The sequence below is a fragment of the Procambarus clarkii genome, chromosome 73, assembly GCF_040958095.1.
Source record: "Procambarus clarkii isolate CNS0578487 chromosome 73, FALCON_Pclarkii_2.0, whole genome shotgun sequence".
NCBI lineage: Eukaryota > Metazoa > Arthropoda > Malacostraca > Decapoda > Cambaridae > Procambarus > Procambarus clarkii.
Genome location: NC_091222.1, coordinates 19,128,068 through 19,140,528, shown reverse-complemented (window position 1 = coordinate 19,140,528; position 12,461 = coordinate 19,128,068). Strand labels below are relative to the sequence as shown.

At 36.9% G+C, this 12,461-nt stretch overlaps 1 protein-coding gene across 1 annotated transcript; it reads right to left on the bottom strand.

Moving 5' to 3' along the window:
* Positions 1-7,729: 7,729 nt before the first annotated feature.
* Positions 7,730-10,908, bottom strand: LOC138356593 (procathepsin L-like). The gene is made up of 6 exons (XM_069312781.1): positions 10,810-10,908; positions 10,106-10,258; positions 9,553-9,759; positions 9,114-9,305; positions 8,557-8,722; positions 7,730-8,038 (listed from the first exon to the last, which is right to left on the bottom strand). Exons 1-6 carry the CDS (start codon positions 10,906-10,908, stop codon positions 7,830-7,832), a joined length of 1,026 nt encoding a protein of 341 aa, XP_069168882.1. The 3' UTR covers positions 7,730-7,829.
* Between the last annotated feature and the right edge of the window lie 1,553 nt (positions 10,909-12,461).

The window sequence follows — 12,461 nt, the reverse complement described above, 5'->3', positions numbered from 1 at the left end:
CAAAATAAACACGGAAGAAGATTCACTATCACTTCATGACGATCTACACAGCGTTTGAAGTGGTCAAAAGACTGGTAGATTCAGTTTACTGCAGACAAATGTAGTTTTTTAAAGTTAGTTTAGTTAAGTTTTAATGTTAGGTAGTGATGATAGAGTTACAAGATACGAGTTAAATGGTAATAAACTGCAACCAATATATGACGGCTGTAATAAACAGTAATAAACTGCGACCAGTATATAACGGCTATAGTTAAGACAAGATATTATGGAGAATTCATTTAGTTATTAAAGTTTATCCGTTCCAGGTGGCTTGCCATGCGTTCTAACCACTTGACATAATATACTAAATAAAGCCATTTATAATAAATATAGTCTATATTTGAGTATATAGCATAATAGTATATAACAGACATAGAACACTTGATGTCCATAATTAACGGAGTCTCTTAGCCTGGAATACCCTTATGTCCCCCTGAACCTCACCAACAAATCCAACATGCTGAAGATCCAACGAGTACAAAACAAAGCACTTCGCTTTGCGGAGGGCCCGACTCTGATGGACAGGGTAAGAACTGACCAAATCCATGAGACGCTCAACATGAAGCCAATGAACATCAGGCTCAGCTACCTGGCCCGAAGACAGCTGTACCGAATGAAGAACATGTATGTTCCAGACCCCGAAGATCCCTACGTAGCAGAAAACACCACCAGCGGCTACGAGATCCACGAACCACCACACAGAACCAGAAGAATCACTCTCCTACAAAAAGTGATCAGACACATCCATGATGAGGCCTTCCCAAGACCTCAAATACTATGCGGCCTGCCAGACGACCCAGATGAGTGGCCCATCCCGGACCATATCTACACCATTCTATAGCACGGCATAATCTAAATGGGGCCTAACCAGAGCAAGATATAAGAACATTGGAAAGAAGGTAAATGCAGAAGGCCTATTGGCCCTACGAGGCAGCTCCCATTTATAACCCCCCAATCCCACTCATATACATGTCCTACCCACGCTTGAAACAATCGAGGGACCCTACTTCCACCACGTTACGCGGTAATTGGTTCCACAAATCAACAACCCTGTTACCGAACTAGTATTTACCCAAGTCTTTCCTATATCTAAACTTATCCGATTTATATCCATTGTTTCGTGTTCTGTCTTGTATTGATACTTTTAATATCCTATTAATATCCCCTATGTTATGTTCATTCATCCACTTCGATTAGTAAATCCCTGTGTCCTATTTGTCTTATTACGAACATTCATGAATTAATCCATTCATGCCAGTATGATTTGATATCCAATTTAGGGAGATTGACAGCCCTAAATTGTGTGCTTCTTGTCATATATGTTGGATTTCTATAATGAGTTGTATATTATTTCTGTACTGGCTGGATAACAATGCACAATAATTGATAACAATTGATAATAATGGATAACATTAAGGAACCAACGCGTGAAAAAAATATTTTAGACTTAGTGTTACGCAAATTAATAACATCGAAATAGGAAATGAGCTAGGGAACAGTGATCACAATGAAATCAGATTTAACATAGAATGTAATAGAATTGTAAAAGAAAATTCTGTACCAGATTTTTTAAAAACTGATTTTAATGGCCTAAGGAATGTTTTTGAAATAGATTGGAAAGTCCTAGGTGTTGAGGGGGGGGGGGACCGGAATTGGAGCGATACATGAACCCAGCAATGGGTGGTGTGAAAAGGGATTTTGATGTGGATTCAACATATAACTTATTATAAAATAGTTTAAGCAAATGGCCGGAACGTAGAAATATAAATTAAATAGATCGAATGAGAATGACCGGAAATGTATAACAAAGGATCTGAAGAACCTTACAAGCAAAAAGGGAGCTTCGTACAAAAGGTCTAAGAATAGGGGAAGTCAGTTTAGAACAGGAATTCGTTTAACTCGTAGGCAATGTTAAAAAAAGAGGTAAAGAGTGCAAAAAGAAACTATGAAGTTTTCATGGCAGGGCAAGCAAAGACAAATCCTAAAGTTTTTTTTCAGCTATATCGAACAAGTATTATGGAAAAATAGGTCCAGTAAAAACTGAGACAGGTCAGATAACTGATAATGGCAAAGAGATGAGTAGAATTTTGAATAAATATTTTATTTCTGTACATACTAAAGAGGACATTATGCCTTCAGCTGAATAGGTCTATGTGGGTAGAGAAAAGGACAGGTTGACTAGTATAGCTTTTACCAGGATGAATGTTATTAAATAAATAGTGAAACTCCTTTTTTAGGGGAAAGGCTTCAGGAGTCAACCTCGAGGAAAAATCCGGAGTTGGAGCCCCTAAGGCAGTTCGTTGTTGACGTCGACCTCGTTCTGGCAGCTCCTGCGACGTTGCTGGAACCATGTGCATTGGCATTTGTCTTTCTATTGGATAATTTCAGGAACGTGGAGAGGGGGGACCTGCTGCATGGGTAACAGCTTCTCCTCCATACCTACCCACCCAGGCTATTGACTCCATAGTCAATAGACTGAAAAATGCCTACTACTGGTGAAACTCAAGCCAAACAAATCCCCAGGGCCTGAAGAAGTGCTTGCCAGAGTGCTTAAGGAATGCAAAGAGGAGCATTGCGAACCATTATCTACCATATTTAATAGATCATTAGAGTCAGGCAGAGTGCCAGAGCCGTAGAAGGTTGCTAATGTATTACCAATTTTTAAGGGAGGAGATAGATCACTTGTGTCAAAGTGTCAATAATCAATAGACTATAATATATAATCTAACAATATAGAATAACTATAGACTATAGACAATAAACAAACTATAAACGATAGTGTGATCCTATCGGCTAATTAGCTTAATGTTTTTTGGGAAAGTTAATTGAATTGCAAATACCATTCATCTTCATCTTGAAAAATATAAATTATTAAATGATCCACAACATGGTTTTGCAAATTGCTTTTAATGATTTTAATGATAGCAAACAAATTGCTATCATTTTATTCCAGCATAGTTGACCAGTTGATTATAGTAAAGTTTGAGATGTTGAGTAACTTGACTTTAGCAAAGCTTTTGTTACAGTGCCACATGAAATACTGATTAAAAAGATAGAGGTTCACGGTATTGGGGGTTCTATTAAGTTGGATCACAGCATGGCTATACCAAAGGAAATAAAGTAATTATAATTGGAGTCATTTTTGTCAGAGTGGGAAATTGTTGTAAGTGGAGTACATCAAGACTTTGGTCTGGGACCTCTATTATTCATAATATATATAAATGATTTAGATTTAGGTTTGAGCAGCAATATTTGCAAATTTGCTGATGAATAAAAAAATCGGGATTTTTTATTCATCGGCAAAATAAACACGGAAGAAGATTCACTATCACTTCATGACGATCTACACAGCGTTTGAAGTGGTCAAAAGACTGGTAGATTCAGTTTACTGCAGACAAATGTAGTTTTTTAAAGTTAGTTTAGTTAAGTTTTAATGTTAGGTAGTGATGATAGAGTTACAAGATACGAGTTAAATGGTAATAAACTGCAACCAATATATGACGGCTGTAATAAACAGTAATAAACTGCGACCAGTATATAACGGCTATAGTTAAGACAAGATATTATGGAGAATTCATTTAGTTATTAAAGTTTATCCGTTCCAGGTGGCTTGCCATGCGTTCTAACCACTTGACATAATATACTAAATAAAGCCATTTATAATAAATATAGTCTATATTTGAGTATATAGCATAATAGTATATAACAGACATAGAACACTTGATGTCCATAATTAACAGAGTCTCTTAGCCTGGAATACCCTTATGTCCCCCTGAACTTAACCAACAAATCCAACATGCTGAAGATACAACGAGTACAAAACAAAGCACTTCGCTTTGCGGAGGGCCCGACTCTGATGGACAGGGTAAGAACTGACCAAATCCATGAGACGCTCAACATGAAGCCAATGAACATCAGGCTCAGCTACCTGGCCCGAATGAAGAACATGTATGTTCCAGACCCCGAAGATCCCTACGTAGCAGAAAACACCACCAGCGGCTACGAGATCCACGAACCACCACACAGAACCAGAAGAATCACTCTCCTACAAAAAGTGATCAGACACATCCATGATGAGGCCTTCCCAAGACCTCAAATACTAAGCGGCCTGCCAGACGACCCAGATGAGTGGCCCATCGCAGACCCGATCTACACCATTCTATAGCACGGCATAATCTAAATGGGGCCTAACCAGAGCAAGATATAAGAACATTGGAAAGAAGGTAAATGCAGAAGGCCTATTGGCCCTACGAGGCAGCTCCCATTTATAACCCTCCAATCCCACTCATATACATGTCCTACCCACGCTTGAAACAATCGAGGGACCCTACTTCCACCACGTTACGAGGTAATTTGTTCCACAAATCAACAACCCTGTTACCGAACTAGTATTTACCCAAGTCTTTCCTATATCTAAACTTATCCGATTTATATCCATTGTTTCGTGTTCTGTCTTGTATTGATACTTTTAATATCCTATTAATATCCCCTATGTTATGTTCATTCATCCACTTCGATTAGTAAATCCCTGTGTCCTATTTGCCTTATTACGAACATTCATGAATTAATCCATTATGCCAGTATGATTTGATATCCAATTTAGGGAGATTGACAGCCCTAAATTGTGTGCTTCTTGTCATATATGTTGGATTTCTATAATGAGTTGTATATTATTTCTGTACTGGCTGGATAACAATGCACAATAATTGATAACAATTGATAATAATGGATAACATTAAGGAACCAATGCGTGAAAAAAATATATTAGACTTAGTGTTACGCAAATTAATAACATCGAAATAGGAAATGAGCTAGGGAACAGTGATCACAATGAAATCAGATTTAACATAGAATGTTATAGAATTGTAGAAGAAAATTCTGTACCAGATTTTTTAAAAACTGATTTTAATGGCCTAAGGAATGTTTTTGAAATAGATTGGAAAGTCCTAGGCGTTGAGGGGGGGGGGGGGACCGGAATTGGAGCGATACATGAACCCAGCAATGAGTGGTGTGAAAAGGGATTTTGATGTGGATTCAACATATAACTTATTATAAAATATTTTAAGCAAATGGCAGGAACGTAGAAATATAAATTAAATAGCTCGAATGAGAATGACCGGAAATGTATAACAAAGGATCTGAAGAACCTTACAAGCAAAAAGGGAGCTTCGTACAAAAGGTCTAAGAATAGGGGAAGTCAGTTTAGAACAGGAATTTGTTTAACTCGTAGGCAATGTTAAAAAAAAAGAGGTAAAGAGTGCAAAAAGAAACTATGAAGTTTTTATGGCAGGGCAAGCAAAGACAAATCCTAAAGTTTTTTCTTCAGCTATATCGAACAAGTATTATGGAAAAATAGGTCCAGTAAAAACTGAGATAGGTCAGATAACTGATAATGGCAAAGAGATGAGTAGAATTTTGAATAAATATTTTATTTCTGTACATACTAAAGAGGACATTATGCCTTCAGCTGAATAGGTCTGTGTGGGTAGAGAAAAGGACAGGTTGACTAGTTTAGCTTTTACCAGGATGAATGTTATTAAATAAATAGTGAAACTCCTTTTTTAGGGGAAAGGCTTCAGGAGTCAACCTCGAGGAAAAATCCGGAGTTGGAGCCCCTAAGGCAGTTCGTTGTTGACGTCGACCTCGTTCTGGCAGCTCCTGCGACGTTGCTGGAACCATGTGCATTGGCATTTGTCTTTCTATTGGATAATTTCAGGAACGTGGAGAGGGGGGACCTGCTGCATGGGTAACAGCTTCTCCTCCATACCTACCCACCCAGGCTATTGACTCCATAGTCAATAGACTGAAAAATGCCTACTACTGGTGAAACTCAAGCCAAACAAATCCCCAGGGCCTGAAGAAGTGCTTGCCAGAGTGCTTAAGGAATGCAAAGAGGAGCATTGCGAACCATTATCTACCATATTTAATAGATCATTAGAGTCAGGCAGAGTGCCAGAGCCGTAGAAGGTTGCTAATGTATTACCAATTTTTAAGGGAGGAGATAGATCACTTGTGTCAAAGTGTCAATAATCAATAGACTATAATATATAGTCTAACAATATAGAATAACTATAGACAATAAACAAACTATAAACGATAGTATGATCCTATCGGCTAATTAGCTTAATGTCTTTTGGGAAAGTTAATTGAATTGCAAATACCATTCATCTTCATCTTGAAAAATATAAATTAATAAATGATCCACAACATGGTTTTGCAAATTGCTTTTAATGATAGCAAACAAATTGCTATCATTTTATTCCAGCATAGTTGACCAGTTGATTATAGTAAAGTTTGAGATGTTGAGTAACTTGACTTTAGCAAAGCTTTTGATACAGTGCCAATACAGTATCAAACAATACAGTTTGATAAAGAAAAAGAAATAAATAAAGAAAAAAATAAAGAAAAAAAATAAAACTCCTACAAAAAAAAATACAAAACCAAAAAACCGTTTGTCGTGGCATCAGAAGTGTAACTACCCTGATGTTGCTAAGATTAACCTCCTTCAGCCAGCTCCATCGGCTCTAGTGCTTTAGGACACCAACAAGGTCACAAACACTAGCCCCCCAGCCAATGTACTGACAACCCAACATAACACATACGCAAACAAACATACACAAATGTCAACCCATGGTGGACAGGCCACCGAACTTTCAAACCTCCTCTCTCTCTACACCCGCATCCTCTTCCTGAATTTCAACTCCCCATCTCTCTACCTCCCCCATCCTTTCCAATCCCTATGGACATCAAAGCTAAAGGAGTCTCTTCTCTCACGCTCCAGGGGATGCGTCGCTAAGAAATGGTTTTGACTGTCTTTTATCAACAATGTGAAGGAGACCTTGGGTTTATTTGTGATTTAATTATATTCAATCCTGGAGAATCATTTTTTATCCATTTTGGTCTCCTGACCATTTTGGTTTTAAAAATTATTGGATATAAATTTTACAGGGTTAGAGAAATTAGGTGACGTAGGAACATTTCAATAGTTAAGACCTCATTTCAGTACTTCGGGAGCCGGTCGGTCGAGCGGACAGCACGCTGGCCTTGTGATCCTGTGGTCCTGGGTTCGATCCCAGGCACCGGCGATAAACAATGGGCATAGTTTCTTTCACCCTATGCCCCTGTTACCTAGCAGTAAAATAGGTACCTGGGTGTTAATCAGCTATCACGGGCTGCTTCCTGGGGGTGGAGGCCTGGTCGAGGACCAGGCCGCGGGGACACTAAAGCCCCGAAATCATCTCAAGATAATTGTAACCATTTACAATAGCCATTTTGTATGGCTAACTATTGCAAATCAATGTTAGTAGTAATTGGTGTCCGAATTTCCGATAATTGATTTAGGAATTGGTTCATAATGATAAAAAATGTTTGGCTAATTTTTATTACGAAAGAATATAAAGTAATACATGACCTCAGAAAATTTCACTTCACCAACTGAGTCCTCTGAGTTAAATTACCTAATTTCCTATATTCATTGAAGACTCCATTATGGCAGAGAACCTAATTATTTTGCCTGCCTTCATGAGGCAAAAGTGATTCAATTTATTACATCTCTCAAATTAATCAGATGAAAAACAACAAAATTAGACAGCAGATAAAATGTCAGTTGTAAGTGGACACATAATTAATGCTGGAAGTTAGTAGTGAGCAGCAAGACTGGCACACTGGGTCTCCTCGAGTGTTACAACAACTCCTCGAGTGTTGCAACAGTAATCATGCCACGCTGGGTCCCCACGATACAAGAGGGAAGGAGGCAGCAGTAACAATGCCACGCTGGTTCCCCCACGAGTTTATACAAGGGGGAAAGAGGCCTCAGTAGCAATGCCACACTGGTTACTACGGTTCCTCATCATCTTGATGTAGCCTTCATCACCCAGAGTTGTGCCCCAAGAGTTCTTCACCAGCCAGTAGTCAGTTCCGTCCTCCGTAGTGCCATAACCCACAACCAGAACACCGTGGCCAAGATTCGTTGAACTACATTCTGGCTCGTCATAAACACCTGTAATATATATATTCATCCTTCAATAACACAATATTTAACAAATTATTTGTTCAGAAACTCATAATTCCTACAAAATAAATAAGATTCCGAATTTAAAGGCATTAAATTAAATGGAAGAATAAATACTGTGTTACAACGTGGGAATTGTCGATATGGTGAGTGAGACGCACCACCCCATTGACATGATTGTGTGTATACGTGGACATGACAGTGTGTGAACATGACACTTTCTGGTAGAAAACATGATGAATACTTAACGCACCATGAGAAAGAAAGTATGATATATATTCAAAGATATGATAGTATGATATATGTTCACCTGATATATATATGTTCACCTGATAGTATGATATATATTCACCTGAGAATCGTTGAACAATAAAGGTCTCATACAATAAAAGCAATTTATATACACACATGATGCACATTTCACGTTTATATGAGCATGCAGAAATATACTGATCACCTGCAGTAAAATGTGATCTATGTATACATTTACAATAAAAAAAACTTACCATGATGGTAAAACTGGATTGACCCGTGTGAGGCATCAATGGCAACAGATACTGGTCCAACTGTGGCAACAGCTTTCTTCAGTGCATCTTCACTTCCCTCGCGAATATGAACAAAGCCAGTCACTTTAGCACCAGATGCTTGTTGTTTATATTGACACTTTCCTTCCTAATAGAGTAAGGTTACAATATTATTATGTACAAAAATATGAACAACACATATGTACATTATATATAAATGTGTAATATTTGCTAATATTATAGGCAAATATGTTATGCAAATGCTTATTATTCTATCTGTTAAAAAGTTTAAAACCAGTTTTAAATATGTAAAATATAATTATCATTAAATGTGTATTTACCTTGATATATGGATAAAAATCTTCAGTGTCAATCACAAAAAAGCAAATATTACGAACTCTGTTGACCAAACCACACACAGACTGCAATATTTGCAGACTCCTCATCAGCTAATATTACAAACTACTCACTGTTTAAAAGTTTAAAAGTTCAAGACCACATCCCAGGTAAAATATAATTATCATGAAACGTGTATTTACCTTCTTCTTGTAAGGATAAGAATCTTCAGTGTCAATCCCACCATTGTCCTCAATGTACTTGAAGGCAGCTGTCATCAGTCCACCGTCACAGCCACCATTGCCGTACTTGGTGGAACAGTCAATCAAGTTCTGCTCAGAAAGGCTCACCAGCTTACCCGTCTGGCGGAAGTGTTGACCTTCCAGTGACCCGGTCTGTGGAGCACACAAACATTACTTTGTAAAACATCATCGAAACTTGTAAGTTCTTTATATGATCATTATTAATATATGAGAAAATGTTAATATTTGCTCATATATCAATATTTTTATATAATAATAATAAAACCATTACAAATGAACTTCCAAGATGTCATTAATGTCCTATATTAATAACTATAAATAGGAATCATTAGATTAAGAATTACATTACAAACAAAATAAGTTAGATGATAATACTCACAGCTGAGAAAGCCCAGCATGATCCACATTTTCCTTGGTCCTTTACTGGGGTGACTGCTCCCTTCTTTCTCCAGTCAACAGTCTTGGGAAGGATAACATCATCTTCCGGCTCAATGTATGTGGAACCATTGTACATGCTGTTTAATCTGTATCTTTCGGTGTGGTTCGTATGGAAACCTGCCATTGTTGACAAAAACTCCGTCTGAAGCTGCAAGAAATATTACATCACGTAAGTCACTGGGCAATAAGGGTTATTTAACAAATGAGTTTTATTCTGAGTGGAATCAGGATGCAGACAATACACAATGAGAAACCATTAACGTGATGCATCAACCAAAAAAATCAGTAGGAACCATGAGAGGTTCGAATCCTCTGAAAACCAGATGATTCAGTTTAATCCCAGGTTGCAATGATTTTGACCATGTTCCGGTGCCTAGAGCGTGCCTGTGAGGATCCATCGCATTGGAAAGAATCCTCTTCATTGAGGATTCTATCTTCAATCCTACTGATTTTTTCATGCAAATGTTTACTCGTTAGAGGTTCATCCTACTTACCATGTCACCAAACTTGTTCATCCTGAGCCTGTATGACTTGTGTCCTGTTGCATATAGCTTATTGTGTGCAGCAATATTGAGTCTATTTTCCATATAGATGTTCATGCGGAACGAGTCTTCAACATCAGTGGCGTATTTCTTGTCATGTTCAATCTAAAAAAATATTTTTTGATTATTACACTATTTCTTCTCCCAATCTCGGGAGGCAAGATAAATGATTTTAAGAATATATGAAGTTAAATATATGAAGATGTAATACAGTTGTTACAAGCACAATATTTTTTCAGATAAATACATCAGCAACGGCTTTTAATGACATAAACAATGACAAAAAGTTGGCAAGGAACGCTTAGTTCACCACTAGTAGCATCCATCACACCTGACTTTACTGACTGCACTCAATAAATCTCTTCACCAACGTTGACACTGAAGTGACCAGTGTTACCAGCGAATTTGAAGTCAAAACAAATATAACTTCTTTATTTGCAAGAATAGTCTTTACATGAAACCTGTTATCATATTGTTGTGCAGTACGTTATCATATTATGTTATCATATTGTTGTGCAGTACGCTATCATATTGTTCGCTCATTAATTTTTAAAAATTAATAAAATGATGGCAACTGTTACACTATTATCCCCTAAAACATTAAAGCTTTCTTCTTAAGAACTCTTTAAAATAATTAATGTTGGTAACGTTCTTACCTTAAATGTCTCCCACTCTTCCTGCACAACAGAAGAGTAAGGTACTGCAGATATTGCGGCAAGAGCGGCCACCAACACTGATGCTGCGAAGTACTTCATCTAGTGGGAAAGAAAAAATAAGTATCATAATAGTAACAATTTCAATAATAATTAACATCACTTTAGTCTCATAACAGACTGATGCGACTGTAACACGTTGGAAATGACAGATAAATTTTCAAAGACTTTCACAAGTGAATAGTAATCTAGAACCAAAAATATTAATAATTTTTTTCAACAGAAGCACGTTTTCTAATTTTCGATTTTGTTTTGAATGCAATTTGATGTTAAACAATTATAATTATTATTATAATAATAATGATGTTAAACAATTATAATTATTATTATAATAATAATGATGTTAAACAATTATAATTATTATTATAATTGCTATGATATAGACCATAAATCAGTATAATAATTTAAATGTGAGAACATAAATCCCATTAATGATATATCTGGGAACATGTTAATACTCAATCCTCCACTTACCTTGCCTGGAATTCTGGCCGACGTTGATTGAATGACTAACACTGCTGCTCGATAATGACAAACATATACACTTAGTGAGGACGCGCAGGCGGGGCAGAGGTGAGATGGATCAGGGTCAGAGGTGAGCAACTGAAAAGTGGTGCTTCTCGCTCTTTTGAAACCTTCGCAGAATTTATTGCTCTCGTGGCGTTAGTTTTGCGGCTGGACTTTGAATACGTTCTAATTTATCAATATATTTCTTCTCAATATGGAATGTAATATTCTTGTACAGGATGGTACAATATGTAGTGGGTATACTCTTTAGTTGTACGCTGTTAAATGGTTTACTAGTGACTGTAGTAGAGAATGTATGGTACACTAATGTATGGTACACTAGTGAATGTACAAGAGAATGGTTCACTAATGAATGGTACCCAAGTGAATGGTACCAAATTGTATGGTATACTGTAGAATAGTACAATAGTGAAAGGTACCCAAGTGAATGGTACCCAATTGAATGGTACACTGTAGAAGAGTACACTAGTGAATGTGCAGGGAATGATTTTCTCAGTTCCAACCAAGAAACAAAAAATAATAGCGGTACTAAGTAAAGGAAAAAATATTGGTGGTACCCAGTGTAGGAAAAATAAAAGTGACACCCAGATAAAGAAAAATAATATATTAACACTAATATAAGTATATAATAGCGGTTCCCACTAATAAAAGTGTAACGTCTGTTGTGGGAAATATACATAAATCGATAATTGCAAATACAACTCGTCTTCATCTATAAAAACATAAATTAATAAATGATTAGCAACATGGTTTTACTAATTACCGTTCATGTTTAGAAAATTTGCTATCATTTTATTCCAGCACAGTCGAGGCAGTTGATAGTGGTAAGTGGTTGATAGTAGTGATGTTGTGTACCTTAACTTTAGCAAAGTTTTTGATACAGTGCCACATGAAAGACTGATTAAAAAGATAGAGACTCATGGTGTTGGGGTGCTATATTAAGTTGGAATAGGGTATAGCTATACCAAAGGAAACAAGAGTAGTTTCCACTCACCAGAAAGGGAAAATGTTATAAGTGGAGTGCCTCAAGGATCTGTCCTGGGACCTCTGTTGTATATAATGTATAT